At 38.2% G+C, this 19321-nt stretch overlaps 1 protein-coding gene across 2 annotated transcripts in view; it reads right to left on the bottom strand.

The window, feature by feature from the left end:
• Window positions 1-1065: 1065 nt before the first annotated feature.
• Window positions 1066-19321, bottom strand: part of VCL (vinculin) — a 66590-nt gene continuing 48334 nt past the window's right edge. Inside the window, exons 11-22 of one of the 2 annotated variants that reach the window (XM_042796839.1) lie at window positions 18412-18602; window positions 15601-15800; window positions 14988-15116; window positions 13807-13956; window positions 13110-13218; window positions 11818-12120; window positions 11138-11262; window positions 10632-10817; window positions 7449-7658; window positions 5030-5233; window positions 4313-4417; window positions 1066-3579 (exon numbers count right to left, since the gene is read on the bottom strand). In XM_042796839.1, coding sequence (XP_042652773.1) covers window positions 3433-3579; window positions 4313-4417; window positions 5030-5233; window positions 7449-7658; window positions 10632-10817; window positions 11138-11262; window positions 11818-12120; window positions 13110-13218; window positions 13807-13956; window positions 14988-15116; window positions 15601-15800; window positions 18412-18602 — 2059 coding nt within the window. In that variant the 3' untranslated portion in view covers window positions 1066-3432. The remainder of the gene's footprint in view (window positions 3580-4312; window positions 4418-5029; window positions 5234-7448; window positions 7659-10631; window positions 10818-11137; window positions 11263-11817; window positions 12121-13109; window positions 13219-13806; window positions 13957-14987; window positions 15117-15600; window positions 15801-18411; window positions 18603-19321) is intronic. The other variant, XM_042796788.1, reaches the window with a different exon arrangement.

Below are 19321 nucleotides of genomic sequence, written 5' to 3'. Positions count from 1 at the left end.
TCAACAAGAATCCACTCACCTGGTAGGAAACCACCCTGAGCATGAAAATGGTTTTTGTCAGGGAGATGGTGTTTGTTGTGTGAGGCTTGTACCTTTTGCTGTAGGTGTGCTGGCTCCTGCCATTTCTCCAAACACAGGAAACTCAACTGCAGAATCTGCAGAAGGGGGGACTGTGTTCGTATTCTCCCTGTTAAAAAAAAAAAAAAAAAAATGCACAAGCCTCCACATGAATAATACAGCTTAAGAAATTGGAGGATGTCGTTCCTGAGGAATCAGTACTGCCAACTTTCTGTCACCTCTAAGAGTCCAGTTCTGGGAGTGCTCACACAGGTGATTGTCTCTCAGGTTCTCATCCTCTCTCAGATATGAAAAGAACTCTGTGAACAGTACAAAATTGAATTTTACCAATTATTACTAAATTCCAGATGCCTGTCAGCACTGTGGGACTATGTTTGGTTCTATAGCACCAATAAATGCTGGTTCCATAGAGTCAGAACATGATATGTGCTGGTAGAAATTTTTACCAAGAAAAAGCATATAAGAGGTTCTTACTGTGAGGGAGTGAAGGAAACAGGACAGTGATGCCATGCTAATCACCCTTGCATTCCATTTGTGAAGTAAAATTCAGATTAATGAGGTGTTGGCCAGAGTAGCCGTTCATCCCCTATTGACAGGATCAGGCAAATCCCATTTCACCTTTTCAGAACCTTATTTGGTGCTTCGAGAACAGATGGCCATCAGGCCTCTGGAAAAATTCCCATTTTTTCCCACTGGATCACAGCTTTCAGTAAGTTCTTTAATCACTAGTTCTACCAGCGCGAAAGACAGAAGCAACTTGTTTTAATCTTCTCCTGTTTGAGGAACTTTGTATTTTTTTCTCTTGAGAATATGTAGAAACAACTGTTGCTTTAGTATTTCTGCTGCTTTAGCTTTTTGCTTTTCTTCTTGTTATAGTGTTATCTACTGCTCCATTATTAATACTCACAAGCTGACATTTGTACAAATGCATTTTTATTGTTTTAACAGAACCAAAGAAAGGTTGAAAACATTAGACTATACAATACATTTTGTTTTATAAACAAAGTTTTATAGTGGTAAAACATTTCTAAGTGACATTCACGGTCTTTTTCAAATTTTTGCTGCATTTCAGGTCTGAAGACCAATAGAGTTCAAAAAAGAAGTCATTGCATAAGGTGGACAAATATCTTAGCTTCTACAAAACAGTTCAAGAACTTACAGCAAACATTCTGGAAGAATATCAAAGGCAACCATGATTCACAACTTTCCTGCAAACATTCCTCAATAAACAAAAAGTGATCTTTGGCATAAACAATTATGTATTAAAGGCATTAGTAATATTGCATTAGTATCAGTCAAGCAACTAAACAGTGATGCTAAAAAAAAAAAAAAAAATGTCATGGAGAAGCCTGAATTGGGGTGAGGGGAGAAGTATGAGGAGCACTGAAAAGTAACACAGGAAGACTACTTAGAAAATCCCTTAAAAATAACCCCTACCTATTCAGTGTTATTTACTATTAAATAGAAATTACTACATTACAATTATGTTAAAGATCTGGTATAAACCAACCAAATGCAAGACATTCAGGTTAAGGCTCTGGCACCCCTTCCTTCCTCTTCCTGTGGCAGGTAATTGCAGGAAGAGGATACTAAGGAAAGATCTTAAGTACCACGTCTTTCGTAATACCCAGACACAAGGAGTGAATTAAAGACGAACACATGCTTTCTCTTGCTAAGGTCAGTTTGAGGCAGATGTATTATAATCAGTTTAACTTCCCTTTTTAGATAAAAGTGCAATGAAGCAGGGGGTGGGGAGGGAGAATGTCCAAATACAGAGTAACTGTTGCAGACAGGTAAAGGACAGCTGACCATGTTGCAGGTCTCTTCCTTTCAGCTGTTAAGACTGAGCAGTTTTTCCCCCAGGGCATTTCTGTTAAAGATGGTTTGACCACGCAAAAATTTTCAGCAAATTAAGAGGGCATGAGGTCAGTGCTGATCTAGGCAGAAGTCTGCAAGCGTTCCTTGCAAATGTACAGAGATTTCTACTAAAACAGTAATTCTCCTGTCAAATGCCAGAAGAGACTATGGAGCAATTAAATGAATGGTATGTTCAATTATGGAAGGATAAATGCATCCCAAGTCTATTTTAGTAATGGGGGGGAGGATTTTGTGGGTTTTTTACCGTTGTGTTTTTGTTTGGGCTTTTTTAAAGATACGGTAATACTTTGTTCAATGTACTATTACTAGAAATTGAAACAAAATTTTGAGCCTCAAAATGTCAAAACCAGTAAAAATATCCTAGTATGTTTAGTATTAGGAACCACTGTTTGATGGTAGCCATCAGACTACCTAAAAAGGGTTTCATGTCCCTGCAGTGCCTGGGTTTCAAAAAGCTTATACATTGTGGAAACGTGGGCAGTGAGGCAAAAAGGTCTTTTGTAATTGAATCTCTCTGTCTTTTATTTTCACCCTAAGTGGCTGGAATAACATTAGATGGAGGTAAGAGGAAAAAAAGAAGAATTGCATGTGCTCATTTGGTTTTCAAAAGAAAGAGCCAACATGTGGCATTTTCTGGTCCAGGACATGCAGCTAGCTTCAGAGAACCAGGATTTTTCAGCTCAATACATTACTGCATTCGGCAAAAAGGAAAGAGTTCCATGATTAAAGGTCTCCAGCCATAAGGCTCAAGCTGTCAACAGTGTGCCACTAACATCCACTGCAAAGCATTTCAGTACAGTACAGGAGTTCTGGAATGCCTATCTACAGGGTGACAGGAGGGAAACAGACAGCTCCAGTTTTTGTTAAAGTACTGTTGCCAGGCAAAAATCAAAAGGAAAAAAACACAAACAATTTCAGACATGGAATTTTAATCTTCAGTTTACAACTGTTCTGCTGCCCCCCTTTCCCCCTTTTAATTAAAAACCCCACACCTTCCATTTCTGCATGGTTCAAGAACAGCCAGCTAAAATCCTGTTGAAAAGTTGAATGTCGCTATATCAACGATTGTTCCTAAAAACTGCCAAGTAACCAATAGTGTCCTAGACTCTCAATACAAGCTTAAAGTGAGGTCCATGTTTTGTATCATCACATGGATACTACTGGAATACACAGTGCATAAATGAAATGTGCTTCTGGGAGTACAGAATTCATGAAGAAATCTTCAAAAGCAAAAAAAAAAAAAAAAAAGGATAAGAACCGTCTAATGTCGGAAGCAGTTCTGAGGTGTTTGATATCAAATGCGTTCCGAAGACATTTGAAATGCATTCTCTTATAATTCATACCCTTAGAATGGGGCATTACCATAAGCTAATCTTAAGCTCACGTACACAGCACCTTTTGCTGTTAACATATCTCTTCTGTTTCTAAAAAAAAGGCTTTTTATGTTACAGAAAACAATACTTCTGTGGCAAGTGTTTACTGATACCATGGGGTCTTTCTGACCCAGCGAAGAGTGAATCCAGCATCTGTTCGTATCTTAATGGATGCTGCTTCAGCTTCTCTCACGGTTTCCTTCACAGACTGCATGAGATTCTGAGCATTGTGAACCAACATCTCAGTTGCCTGTCAAGAAGAAGAAAAATATCCAGTGTATTAATAAATACCGTGTTCAGGAGAATAGCATGTAAATGCACTGTGCACGAGGACTCCCAGTATAAGCATCTTAAGTCAGTTTATTGCTGACCTAAACTATGAAAAAGTAAGTGAAACAACTAGTCTCTAGAAACGAGCAAGTCTTATCCTGACTCAAAACAAGACTTTCACATTTTTCACTGTATATTTTTGCAAAATTTGAATAAAAGCTTAGTGCCTCAAAGTAGAATAATCTCTCTGAGAAGCCAAAAATGCAGGATTTCAACTGAGAACATGCATTTGTAAGCTAGCAGAACTGCAAGACAAGTATTCAAGATGATGTTAGAGACTAAATATTTTCATACAGTCCACCGGAGGGTGCTACTGCTCCTCCAACAGCAACTCTGCTGTAATTGTAGAAGTGAGTTATTTTCATTAGCTAGCATTTTACTGTTAAATCGAGGAGATTAGCAAGTTGTTCATACAAAAATTTGAACCAGAGTTCAATTTTGAAGCCAATTTTGGCTTGGGAAGGATTGATGCTCCTCTATTAAACTGTAGCTTTTGAGCCAGAAACCAAGGTGTTATACTAAAATTATCTTCACTAAACAGCTGATGTAAGCTTCCACGCATTGAGTTCCCAGAAACACATCTGACAGTACATGTTTTTCCCCATACAACTGATCAGCAATTCCACACTAGCATCAATTTTTACACCTCTGACCTGTTCCGACTCTTCATCGCTGATGTTAGTTCTGCCCAGCATGGTAGCTTTGACAGTGGAGAGAATTTTCAGTTGTGTACTGATGGTTGGGATTCGCTCACAGACCTAAGGAATGGAGATAAAAAACACTTCCCATTGTAAACTGAACCAATACATTATCTATTGTTTTGTCTGATAAACTTTTTGATTTTGTTTTACTATTACATAAGGAATAAGCACGGGGGATCTTATAACCTTCAAGACTTTCTGACAAATATTGGTAGGATACTTGAATCTTACTTTACTTGCTTTGGAAATTTGGGGGACCGAGCCAACATTTTTTCTTTCCTCCAGCTAATCCTCAAGGGTCTGCTTGGTTAGGAATGAGATGACGTATATTTGGCTGAGACTGAAAAACTAAGGAGCGTTATATTCCTGCTACTCGTCTTTGATACAAAGGAATGAGTAGATGAAATAGAGCGCAGTGCAGGCTTAGGACAGACCCGCGTTCATTGCACAGTAGCTTTCAGAACCTCTTCAGCAACTAGCATCTTCTACTCGCCTGTAAACAGCCCTGATTTTACAGAATATATATGGCCATGGGATGTAAAAACAGACATAGAACTTGACGAAACTTTACAAGCCAAGGAAGGAAGCACATGATTTACTGCCTCACTCACACTAAGAGAAGAACAGAGGAAAAAAAGCGCTTGAGGCATTTAGAAGTTAACTCCTTACCTGCAAGAGGTTTGTTCTAATGCGCTTGTCAGTGCACTGCTTTGCCACCTCTTTGGCCAGTCGAGTGACTTCATCTGATGCCTTCGCAATATCTTTTGCACACTGAATAAGGGCACGCTTGTTCCCACTACCTCCTCTCACCAGGCGCGACATCTCTGCCATTAGCAGTGCCATTCGTTTAGCAGCAGCAATGATGTCGTTACCCTGAAGAGAACAACAGGAGTCAGTGTTCGTGCCAGGACAGATGCTTCACAGGAGTCACGACTGAATGGCAGTCTACATTTTGGTAGCAACCCTTTCAAGAAGTTAAAGATGGAAGAACCGTTCGTGAACAGAGAAGAGGTTTCTTCAAGGAACAGGAAAGATCTGCACTAGTTATATGTTTCTGACATTTTTCTTCCTAACACTCAGGAAAAAAGTTCTCTTCAAAACTGAAAAAGAAGTGGTAAAGAAAAGTGTTAGTTTGTTCATGGAATGAGAGTTACTGCTCTGCTGGCTAGGTTTTAAGATAAAGCATGTTATTAGCATTTGAAATTTCAGATCTCCCACAAAAGGCTTATCTTTAAATTAAAAAAAGTGTGCTAAATAGCTTGTTAAACCAAATAGCACTAATTAAGTTGTATATAAACACAACTAACAGTTGTGTATAAACAAACTAACAGTTAGGCCTAAATGCAGTGGCATCTGCAACTGAAGTTGTTAAAGCATCAACTATGCTGCTATAATGCTAGAGGATAAATGCGAGAGAATCTGTAACATACAAAACTTTTGTCACAGTTAATGTGGAAATGAGATGCAACGATGATTTTTTTTTTTTTTTTTTTTTTTAGAATGAAGTTATTCCTTGAAAACAGATCTTCCTTCTTGACAAAAATAAAATAAAGTTTCCAGGAGAGAAGAACATGATAGTTCAGAAGATAATCTAGTAGTATTTCTTACATTAAAATCCACATCTCTTGCACATCAAAATTACAGTCACAGAAATATTTCCAATAAATATTTGAAACATGTGAATTAAGAATGACCCCAGAAAAAGCATTTATACACTCTTCCAGAGAGAAACCTAGTGGAAGCAAAAGCAGACCTAGATGATCAATTGTTAAACAGTCTGTTAGTATGTTTAGATTCACCTTTGCGAAGTTGTTAGACAAAAGTGAACTATTTGGTGCCATGAAGCGTTCCTATTTTGTGGATGAAATATTAGTAGAGTGAGTTCAAGTATTATCAGGCTCTTTCCTCAGTATAATTCCGCAATTAATGACTGATGAAGTTTGGAGCAAAGGGTACACAGTGAGAACCCAACTTAGCACATGTATTCTCTATTCCTGTGCAAATACTTCATGACTCACTACTAGCAAATTGAAGAAATTATCCCAGGTATTTTGCAGATACAGGTGACACAAAAAGCTGAACTATTAGTTACCGTGACCTAATAGCTAAACAGTTTGCTAGTATAACCAGTTAGGATGCAAATGACATAACACAAAGCTTTTCCATGTTTTCACGCAGGAGGATCAAGAAATTAGGACCAGTGTCATTTACGAAGCCTGCTAACAAGTTATCCAAGCATCAGAATCTGAAAAGGACAAAAACATTTTTAAAGCCCTTTTTATTACAATAGTTTCGTATATCTCTCTACGTAAATATATACACATACATACACACACCCCCCTAACCTTGGTTTGTTATGGGACACCAACCTTATTTTTTGCAGCATGCTACAAAAAGTGACCAGTCTTGCAAACATTTGTGCTTAGACAGAAGACACAGGCTACTTGTGAATGTCTGAACCTCATGTTAGATTTCCACTGGTTTCATATAAACACAATCTCAATTCAGCAGCTAACAGCATTCAGCACAGCTTCTTCGGAAAAGAGTTCTGTCAAGAGCAGCATTTGCAATACAGCCAAGTGCAAGCCAGCAGTAAGTCCTCTTCGTAAACACTGCCATACAAAGCCATTCATTGTTGGAAGGTATTTTAATTGATGGCATCAATGGAGGCAAAGCACAATAGACACGTTAAATGACTTCTTGAATGGTGTATACTCTGCTGTATCTGGAAGTCATTAAGAAACCATTAACCATGGCTTCCCAGGTAGCCCAAATGAATGGAAAAAATAAAGGGGAGGGGGGGAGGGAAAGCAACTCCTATTCCAATTTGAAAACTGCCATAACAAAGAAGATCAGGCAGATGCAAGGGGAGAGGAAGCCTTTGAATATTAATAAGTGACCCAAATCAAGCTTCAATCCGGCACTGACAAACAGATCTAGCAAACTTGTGAAGCCACTCTCAGTCCTTAAAATGAAGTGCAGACACACTGATTCATTCAGAATGGCGGGGCCCAGGAGTGATGCAAATGTGTCAGCGTTCCCGATGGCTGGGTGCGCGCGGATCAGTCCCCGGGAGACTCAGGAGTACCTTACTAGACCACTTGGTTGCTTCCCGATGTAGAGACTGAGCAGCAGCCAGAATGGGCTGGTTAACGGGCTGATTGGTTGGCATTAACAGCAGCTCAGGCTCGTAATCATCTTCAATGTCAGAGGGGAGAGTGAATTCAACATCTGCATCATCCTCCTCATCTATATCTACACCAGCCTCAGCCGCTTCATTAATCACAGTCACATCAGGCTTTGCAGGTGGCAGCAGGGGTGGAGAAACAGGGGACAGTTAGTACAAGAAGCAGAATTTGGTAGAAGAGCATGAACTGAGCTGTTTTAGTGACCAAAACTTCCTCTTGGTCTCTCAGGATCTGACAAGGCAGCTCTAGGATCAAGTCAGAGGGAGGAGGGGAAGGAATACAAGATTAGCAGAAAGAAACAAACATTTCACCTGTGAACCAAAGTTACCAAAAATACTAAGAAGTTGCAATTCAAAGATGCAGCAATATTTTTGATCTGAGCATACAGCTGGTACAGACAGAGGCTGACTTGCAGAACAACATTTTTCTGGCAAGACAATGGCGAAAGGAATGGATTTTCTGTTTCAACAAAAGCTGTTTTGACTGCGTAGAAGCAGTCACAGCAGCTGATGATTGTGGTATTTGTGCAGACAGAAAGCTTTATATGGAAGCCTGTTCATGTATATGTGATACGAAGAGAGAGCAGCAGGATCATAGGAAAACCACTGACACTGCTTGCTGTAGAGTAAAAAGAAAATAAATGGGACAGGAGACACTGTAGAAGTGAGTATTGAAGTACCACAGATAACATGAAAATGAACAAAACCAGGTTATGAAAAGAGGAGGTGACACTGAATGTTATGAATGCTGTGACTATTACAGTTCTTAAAAAACTGAAACAGAATTAGTAGAATAAGAGGATTATGAACCATATGATACTGTTTTGCCACAATATGTTGTATCCATTACCTTCAAAAAAAGAGGATTCAAGCAAATATATTGTGTTAGGGTAGATCAACAAGGAAAAGGTAAGTGGTATAACAATACAGGCATTTATAATACAGCAGCATTTCAATGCAAACATATCCTACAAGTTTAGTAACTGTATTTCTTTGACTAAAGCCAAGCGTGATAAAAGTCAAACTACCCTTAACCAAAAGCTATGCATTTTCGACTGTGTTTTGCTTAAGATATGGCCTTTCATAGAAAAAAAATCTACACCAACAAAAATACACATGAGTTTTGGAAGTAGTGGTAACTTTTATATAGTGCCAAAACAACTCATCTTCAAAGACAACTTCTATTTAAGTCTTAATCTAATTAAAAGTTTCCAAATATCCCTCATTCTCTGATTTATTCAAGTTAAGGGAAAAGGCAGGGAAAGCTAAAGCAATAGACAGTATTCAGTTTGTGCTTCATGAGAAAAATGGAGTACCTATGAGCTCAGAATCCACGCAGTAAAGAGGAGGTTTTGCAAAGAAGGAGAAGAAACAAGTCAATTTTAAATCTTAGAAGAATGAAGAATGTTATAAAAAAATTTTTGAAGAATAAGTACCTGTTCGCCCCCCGTAAGCGTAACACATGGTAAAATACCAGCAGACTAATGTAATTGGGCAAAAAAGCAGAAGACGGTTGACACACTGTCTGTTGCTATTTAGTATGAGCAAGACCTTATATTTCTGTCTTTCCAGGTCTAGCCCATATTCCTCAGTAGCACTGTCCATCAGTCCCTCTTCCACCCACTAAGTGACTTCAGGGACTATAAAAATGCTTTTAAAACTTCTTCCCCCCAAACATACTGTCAGTATAACTGTACTCTTACTGCTAAAAAAGAATTAGAAGGACAAATACTAGGCGAACTTACTGGTTTGTTGGTCTCAAATTAAAGAAATAGCAATGAAAATACGGGTTTATAATCTAGAGATCTCGAGCTTAGAGCTCTTTCATAATCAGCAAGGAGTTCTAAGGTCTGCTGCTTGGCTTTGAAAAATAAATATTTTAACAGCTGCACTATTTAATTTAGAATGTATATAGTATATGTAGCTAATTCAGTATGTATATAGTAAAAGCATTTTATTACCTACCATGTATTAAGTTACCCACTGTGGGATTCAAACATCAAAACACGTTTAGGAAGCTGAAATCAAGGCTTTTGGCCTCAAAACTACCTTCTGAGATGACTACTACATTCCAGTTCTATCCCTTCAGTAATATAAATATGTACTTGGTATAGCCAGAAGTATGGGGAGAACAGAGCTTTACATTTTACGGAAGAGAAACCCAAAATAAAAGATTTGCACGAATTTCTTTGTATTTTATCTGTACTTCCTTAGGCACAAAGCACTGAAGCTGATTGTGTAAGGTATTTGAATTTATCTTCTCATTCACCATCTAATTTGGTGGAGGAAGAAAGTAGAGATTTTAAAAGTCAAATTTTGACCTTTAATTTGTACCTGCAGAAGTCTAAATCTCAGCAGCTCTTCCTCAGTTGCTGCCAGAGGAAAAATGTAGTTTTTGGGGGAAAAAAAAGGGAAAAGCAAAAAAGTTATATTAGTATTTATAAGACTGACGAGTTCACACTGCTTTGTCATAGCACTGAAATGGTAAGGAAATGAAGGATTTTGGCTTTGATAGCAAGTGTGACTCACTACAAAAAAAGAATGAGACCAGGCCATCTATATATGGTCACTTTTCCAATCATAAATGCATCAGATTAACTGCAAAGTAACTTGCAGCTCTTTCCAGAATTAAGACAAACCACCTAATGATTCCTGCAGCTGGCGTCTGCAACATCCATACAGACTTTTCAAAGTCACTTAAATATAGCAATCAGCTTGTCAGCCTAGAAAGGCCTAAGAATTAATGGCCCTCTAGGCAATACTAGCATCAAGGATCACAAACAGCTTTGCATACAAGGCATATTTGTGTTCACAGAGGTATGTTAATAAAGCATTCTAGCAATTCTGAGTATCAGAAAAGTTGACCCTAGTTCACTCCAAACTTGAAAGGGTTCCTAATTCTTCCTATGGCAGTGGTTTTACTATTTGATCTATAAAAGACTTTCTCTGTCACTGAGACAATTGACTTTGGCCCAAACACAGAGACCATAATAATAATAATAATAATAATAACAACAACAACAACAACAACAACAATAACAACAACATTCCTCTTTGCTCAAGACACATATAACAACTTCTTACCTTGCTAGACCATTTCCGGGCTTCATCATGCAGCTGCCTGGCAGCCATCATCATGGGCTGATTAATAGCTTCTCCAGCTTTCTGCTCTGGGAACTCTTCATCCTTTTCTTCAGGTGGTGGTGGTCTGGGTGGGGGAACCTCACCTTCTGGAAGTGGTGGTTTTGGAGGAGCAAGCTCATCAGTCAGCTAAGAAAGGCAAAAATCACTCAGTGCAATGAAATAGTACATAGATTGAGTAAAGAATGGTGTCATGGCAAGACATGATTGCATGACCTCATGCCTTTTTCCAGTTTTTGAACTGCACCCTGTTGAGAGAAATACCATGTTTCAATTCCTTCTTCTGAAAGCTGGATTGGTATTTTTTAGACTTACAGCTACTTGTATGTGTGGTTGACTAGACAATTCATTTTATTTCTAAGGAATAAAAATATACTCAGGTAATTACAGTGTGCAATCCAAATGTCAGTGACAGCTGTGTATTGTATTACAAACTATGCTGCACTTACACGAAGCTGCTCAAGGTCAGGAGGAGGAGGGGGAAAATCAGGTTCCTGAGGCTGGAAAGCTTCTCTGACTTTGGCCACAGCTCCCAGAATTCTGTATCCAGAATCCAAGAAACTCTTCTGCAAACCTGAACAAAAACCCCATTAACAGTTTAATAGCATTCTGTAATACTTAAAGCCATAACATTGCCCCAAAAACTTACTTCTATATACACTTGTATCTGTGAGAAAAAGATGTTTAAAAACTATAAAACTATTCACAGTGGATTTACATGTTTGAAGTGTTAGTGTCATGTGCAACAGGTATAAAATAAAGCCTAGGCTGAGTAGTAGTCACTATCAATAGCCACAGTAATTCCTGAGACAATGCTTAGAATAGAAGAAATTATGTAATATTTTCATATATAAAGTAGTACTACTGATAACTAGAAACAAATACTTCACATAATAAACTAGAACGCTGAACCCTTTTCCCTCAAATATGCCAAAGGTCTTTGACTGAATTTTAAAAGAGCAGGATTCAGCAGTTAGTAGTGTGACCTTATTTCACCATTCTGGGATTTAAGTGTACACGGTATCTGCAAAAAGGGGATACACGGCTGTACAAGACAAAATGAGCACTACCTCAACATTATCTTCAGCCAGTAAAAAATACATTTGAAATCAGCTGACTGAATCCTTACCAGGATCAGAAATGTTTCCTGCCACAGCTTTAGCATCCATTACCATAGGTGATATAGTTTTGCTTAGCTCGTCAGAGGCTGCTTTAACAGCCTCCCGGAACTTAGGGTCTTCTGAATTTTCAACCTCCCGTTTTGCTACCAGTAGGATGCGGTTTGCTCGTCTAGCAATACTGGTGGCACCAGCTACCAGCATCTGAGGTTGAATGTTGGCCATCGCAACTTTACATTTATCAAGATCTTTCTTAATAGCCTCTTCTGATGCATCCAGCAGAGATTTAGTATCAATGGCTTCATCCACCAACCCTAGAATAAAATTTAAATACATTAATATTCTAGTTTCATCTGTGGAGAAGGGTATCTGATATTCCAGAGACTATTCACAACCAGAAAAGTATTTCCAAACTGGGAGGTGGGGAGAGGCAGAAGCGGGCATGGAAATCAGACCAAATGTATTACTGCAGTTTTACTTCTGATTATGTGGTACTTCTATCACACCAGCTGTGGTCAAGCTTGCTCCCACTAACAACATCCCAAACTCTTACTTATCTACCACGGAATGTTGCTTGAGTCAAGAACTGGTTTATACAGTATATGCACCTGAGTTTTCTTCCTCCCACCAAACTTCTGTGAGCATATTCAGTATTTTTTGTACCTCTCCCATTCATTCAAAAGGAAACATCCCTCTGGCTGTGCTTTTACTTAAGGGTGATACATAGTAGCAAAGCAGTAAGATTTAAAATATGGGGCTGGAGAAGGAGGTAGTATACAGTCAGGAGATTAGTAGACCAGTACAAAGGATCTGCACTTTGGAGGGACATGAAACACTTAAGTGTTTCAGAAAGGTTCAGCAGATCAGTAGCTTTGTTTTATTCATTGTTGTCATCAAGATGCTATATCATTTTGAACATGTTTTCTTATTCCTACTTAATTTTCTGTCCTCATTCAACACGCCAAGATTATGCAGAAAAAAAATCTCAAATTGCTACAGTGATATACTGCTAGAATAGCAATTGCAATCAAAAGTAGCAGTATTCTTTTTTTTCCCACAAAAGAACTGAGGCCAAATTTGCTCCCTTGCAGCTCAAAATTAACACACATAAAGCAAGCTATTTTGTTTATGCCGTAGCATACACATATTTCTGGAGCCGGAGAGCACATTCCCACTTCTCTTAATTTGTTTTTCATCAGTGATTGCTCTTATGCATGTTTTATCAATCCAGACAGAACAGGGTAGAAATCTATACCAGCCAGTTAGCCACAATTATAATTTTTAACCAAAATTCCTCCATTACCTGTCATTTTTTCTACATTATCAATCCATTGGTTTTTCATGGTCTCAAAATGTTCATAAGCAGCTTGATTTCCAGGATTTCTTAGGAGGATACGAGCAGCTGATACTACCTGCCAGTGGAAAACAACTTTAATTATAAAAGCATCAGTATATAGTGCCAACACACATGTTCTTGAAAAAGCATTTGTTTTTTTCCGGACCGGATATGTAGATCCTCATCTGGAACACTAGATCATTAATTCTCATTCAACATCCAGCTGCTTGAAGATTTACAATGCTTCTGGAATTTGTTGACACAAATATTTTTTTTCTGGAACTTCAACTACATGCTAATATATCTTAGAAGCACTTCTTGAAAGCACTAAAATAAAATACTTAGAGCACTACCAAAATTTTAGATGCAAGTTTTATTTGGAAAAAAAAATTAAAGAACATTTTTTCCACTTACATTTTTCACTAAGCCTCAAAGTAATTTTGATTCAAGGATAAGTCACTAACACTTCTGTCCTGAAGTTGAAGAGTAAGACATGTCATTTAATCAGTTTGCTTTATTTGGTATCATATACACAACTACTTGCCATTCCCCTTTGAAAAGGGTCAGCACGATGTTCCTTTCTCTGAGAACAGAAGCACAAAGAAAATTCCACAGAAGTTGTCCCCAGCCCTTTTAATAGCCCTTCGAGACTGAGGAAGCAAACCTGTGGGGTAAGTTCCCTTGCTGATTTCACCGTCGCCTGAATGCCCTCTACAGTAGTTTTATTCGCAGTTCCAACTGCAGCTGCTTTTTCTGCTGTAGCTCCCAGCCTAGCAGCATGGTTTTCAAAGTTTGCTGCTCTTTCATCAAACACCTAATGGTCAGAAGAGAAAACCATTAAAAAAGCCTAACTTCCCTAGCAGAATACACAATTTCTTCCAAGTGTCAAATACCACAGACACCTTCATAACACCCAAATCTCATTCATCTCTCAAGAGGATGCAAGAGGACAGAAAACCTTTGAAGCTGTTTTATTTTCCTAATCTTTACATTACTGGACTTTCTTTATTAACTCATTTGGGCAACAAAGGATACTACCACACTTTATAGCTTTAAAGTATTAAGTATGCTAATTCCTGATGACTACTGCTGTAACTAATACTGTGTTAAAACTATTTTAGCTCAGACATTTATCTTCAAATCCATAATCCAAAAGTAACTATATTTGAAAAAAAATATGGGATTTTACCCTAAAAACTGAAGTTTCACACTGGAAAAAAAAAAACAATCCCTCCTTCCACAGTCCTTAGTTATTCAAGACACAGAATACTTTGACAAAAAGCTATCCTGCCATAAAGCTAAATTCCCCGTGGCCTTGGGTATCATTTTGATCATGTTAAAATTAACTAGCTAAACAGAGCTGCCAGACACAGAATTTTTGATACTGCACATGCAACCAGCAGCTCTGAAGTACAGGAAACATTATCCATCAGGAAAACAGGTTAAATCTGTTGATCCATCCTGTCGTGAATTTAACTATTTTAATCAGCTTATATAATGTTGAGATATACAATCCACTAACTAGCATGTCAGTGATTTCTGCACAAGAGTTTTTAGCATGCGAAAAGCAACACAGTACGAACATCACAGGCAGAAATCTTTGCCATTTATTGAAACCAAGGACAATACAGTTTCCAGGAATATACAGCACAATTTCCAAGAGTCTGGAGAGATTTGCATGGCAAACATTATGCTATCAGAATTAATAAGCATATATCACAAGCTTAAGAAAACAATACCAATTCATTTTTCAAAATACTGATTCATTTTTAAAATACTGATTCAGGTAAAATTAAACCGTAACTGAAGCATCACATGGGAAAAAGATTGCCTGGGTATACTTGCCTCATCTCTATTGGGAGCATCAGAGGGAGCAGTAGCTGCTACTGCTAACAATTTAATAGGAGTTGTGGTGTCACTAAAAACATCAGAAACCTCCTGGGTCATTGCCTCTTGCATTCGTGTTTTAAGATCCTTAAAGAAAAGGAAAATTATTAGCTTATGATACAGGAATATGAAGTTCGTAGGGATTTAAATCCCATAAAACCTCTTGCAAAAAAAAAAAAAAAGCCCATTACAATGGCAGCCATTAAGATAAAATGATCTTAAAAGCATGATCAATAAATCATTTTTTACGTAATTTGAAAAACGAAAAGCAGAATCAGAAGCTATTAACAGCATGATTTGAGACCTTGCCCCTCAAATTTGCAATGCTACCATGCTGTTTTCTTTTAAAATGAGACTTTGATTTTACTTCTAAATTGTTCATTTGGGATTAATCTCTATGACATGATATCAAGGCCTTCGTAAAAAGTTTGCTTTATACATCTCGACTAAACCAAAAGGGTTTTTGCTGCACTTTTGTTGTTACTGTTGCCTCACGCACACAAGCACTTTAACAGAGGAGTGCAAATAGTTCAGCATATCATGTGTTTCACTGCACAGAGCAGATGTTTACCTTCAGTGAGTCCTGAAGCTGAGCAGCAATTGCCCTGGCCTGTGGAGACTCTCCCTCCCCTCTTGCTGCGAGGTCAGCTAGCTGAGCAGCCAGTTGGTCTACACGGTCACATTTGGCAAGCAGGTCCTGACGATAAGGTCCCATCATGACATTGGCTAAACGACGACCTTCTGCAACCAGACCCCGGATTGCTGCCTGGCCTACAGTGGAAGAAGTCATGTTGCATTAACATACATTGAAACAAAAAACTGAAAGCACAAATCAGATGCGCTATGAAGTGAGTGACACTTCAGAATTCTTGCAGTTTTAAGAACACCTTTCTAGGTAGTGGAAAGGATCTTCTGTAGTTCATCATTGAGTAACTGCAGGTCAAATCCATACAGGAATTCAACTCTCACCAGTTTCTTTTTGCTTATTTGCTCTTTGTCCAGCAACTCTGGCTAGACATGCATCCTTTTTAACTAGGCTGGTCTGGCAGAAGTTCACTATTACTGCTGTCAGGTATTCCTACATGACTGATCTGTTGACTCCAATAGAAAGCACTTGCAAATTCCAAGTACTGAAATTAATCTCTACATCATTAGAAGTCATTAGAAGATGAGTAGGAGGAGGGGGAGAAAAATCAAGTAGAAAACATAAATGAAAAAGCAAAATACCCTCTCCCAGGATTCCAGAAATCATGCGTAAGAAGTGTCAAGTGTCCAGGATGGGGAGAGGGGCAGAAAAATCACCTTACTAAGCCTCCACATAGTATCAAAATTTTCCTGTAAAAGATTTTATTTTTAGCACGGGTGATTTCCTTCACTCACTTACAGAAGCTTCCTGGTTTTTTAATAATACAATAGCATTCTTCTTTTAAAATAAGTCATTGTATATTAAGTCCTTTAAAGACCTACTGAAGAATCATTTTAAGCCAATGCTAACACACAAGCAATCCAAGTTCATGATTAAGCTCAAAGTTAGAAGGAAGTTGTCACAGGACCCGACTATCCAAGAATCACTCAGCACTGCCATCATCATTTTAGAAAGCTTTTTAGTGTAGCTAAGTTTGATGCTGTTGGAATGTCCCAAGATGTTATTTAATTGTTCTGCATAAGTCAAGTGCAGCCAAGCAAGTACACTTCACACACCAGTTCAGTATTATAATACATCTTGCTTAGTTTGTATCTGCCAATTACAAGTACTTTTGCCATCCCTTAGCTGGATATAATATGACTGAACGTAAATATTTGTTGCAGCTAACACTACTGAAGTGGCTTCTGGATTTATAAAATAATACATATCCTGCCTTGTTACTTTAAAATGCAGTTTGTGCTGAAGTACTGCCCTAGGATAAATGCAAACACATATTGTTATTTGTGGCATGGTCATTACTACTGCAGAGAACACTGAGGTATTTTCACATTATCATAGCACTGAAAATATCAGGCCGAATTCTACCACAAGTGCTGCCTAGACTAAAGAGAGCACATATCTGATTTACATTCTTAATATACCTTTCCTATAAGCACCCTGCCAGGTGCCAGAAACACTAAAGCCATGAGACACCACATCTTGCATCTCTACACACATTTTTGTCATATATATTACTCCAGCAACTGATTAAATTCTGTGGTATATATCCTGTGTTGACAAACTTTAGTTCCTTCAGCAAGCTTTCAATACATATGCAAGCCTCATGATTAACTAGGCACTTAGAGACTTCAGGGGTATTTTAAGTTACCTTTGTTTCTTTTTAATTAAAAAGAAATGAACATTAAGTTTAGGTTTTGTGCTTTTTTGAGCCAACCACCTCACAGGTTACTATGTTCAAGAGAAACATCAAAATTTGGAAGGTTTTCAGCCATTGCCAAAGTATCTCATCTACTGCCTTCTTGGTTATCTCATTCTGCATGCAATTTGCTCCTCAGAAAGTGTCAAAACATGGAACTCCACTACTTAGTTTAAAATATTGCATATAAATTTGCACTTCACAAGAGTCCAAGCTATCAACATCACTAAATCTTTAATTCAAGGACCTGTTATTGGTTACTCACACAACAGAAGTTATCTTGACAGACAGGGAAAGGTGTGAAAAAGAGGTATTAAATGTTTGCAGTTATACTACTTCTTATAAGGCATGTTTCCACTCGTCATTATCAGTTGCACTGCTCAGATGTAACTGCACTTGCTCAGACTTAACTGCTATGGAAAAAAATGCTGAATCCAGTTTTCAATTCTCATGCACCTACTTGCAATTGCATCAGAAGCAGCTAAACAAGCAATTTCAGAAATGGTTTACAATGAGCTCTCAGTAAAGCGACTCCTGAACCATAATTATATGCTTGCTGATAGCATGCTTGGATTCTCCGATCACCTTTCTCTTTGATTAAGTTGCACTCTCCTCAGACTACCCAGAAACCATACAAGGAGTGGTATTTTTAGATCAGGTTTATGAATATTTTTCTCCTCTCTGAAGGACTTAATTACTTAATTTGCTGGAGTAGATACAAATTCAAATTTGAGATACTATATTTGCATGATAATAAAAGCAAGGAGCAGTCTAAAATTTGTCTGTTCTACAGCACACATTCTCCTATTCTTCACCAAAGTTGTTTTTCCAGGAGACAAAGAGAACCATGGGCCAGCTTGATTCAATAATATTGCAGCCAGGAATTGGCTATAAACCTCCAGCCACAAGCTGCAGGTCTCCACATCAGTGAAGAGATTCCATGCATCCTCAGCATCTCAGGAGCAGTCGTTCCCATCGTAAAATTTAATAACAAGTTTAACCATAAAACTGTGGGGAGAAGAGCACGCGGAAACACTTACCTACTCCCCGATCAGCAACTGTAGGATTGTCTATCCACCTTTGAGCTTGCTCAATCTTGCCCTCCAAATGGACAGCTGCTTTAACTGGCCTAGTATTTGCTACAGCCCTGTTTGTTTTGGACTGTAAATTCTGAAGTGATGTAGCTATTTGCTTAGCCAACGCACGGGCCTCAGGAGAGTCACCTTTCCCACTAAGGATTAAAAAAAAAGTATAGTCATATGAAGATCATTCACAGCTAGTCCCAAATTCAGCAGGAAGACACAATGAAAAGTACTTAATCTTTTTAAATAAGGTTAAATTTGACACTCGAGTCTCAGAGCAAAGAATGAAGATCTGTCATCCATAAATCCCCACCTCGCTTCTCTGCTGTGGTACCGGGATATTACATATGTTCAACACAGCACTGAGATGGGGGAAGGCACGGTACTGGCATTGATAATACTGATGTATGACTTGGATTTCCCATACTCATGGCAGTCTTATGGGCAACTGCAATATGACACACATTACAAGCAGAAAGGTAAGCTGCAACAGACCCAGGGCTATATACAAACTTGAACAGAGATAGCTCATTAAGACCTGCAGCAGTAAAATCTCAAGAAAAACTTGATTAAAGCGTCTAACTAATGAAGAAAGAAAAGTATTTCTCTCCATATTGCAACTGGCCATAGATGAAGATCACAGTTTATACAATAACCGTTTCTCCACTTCCATTCTCAAGTATCTTCTTTACAAAGCCAATACAGAAATATAATTTATGAAAGTCATATCTTTTATTTAGTTTGCAGTTACAGCCTAAAACACTGACATTGATTGAAGTGGTAGATATTCTACCTTGCCATTAAGTAAAATGCTTAGCAAAACATAGTGATGACATTTGTCTGTATAAACAGGCCTAAAATTTCACAC

This window comes from Tyto alba, unplaced genomic scaffold (assembly GCF_018691265.1).
Source record: "Tyto alba isolate M040663 unplaced genomic scaffold, T.alba_DEE_v4.0 Super-Scaffold_1, whole genome shotgun sequence".
Classification (NCBI taxonomy): domain Eukaryota; kingdom Metazoa; phylum Chordata; class Aves; order Strigiformes; family Tytonidae; genus Tyto; species Tyto alba.
This window is presented reverse-complemented; position numbering and strand designations above follow the sequence as displayed.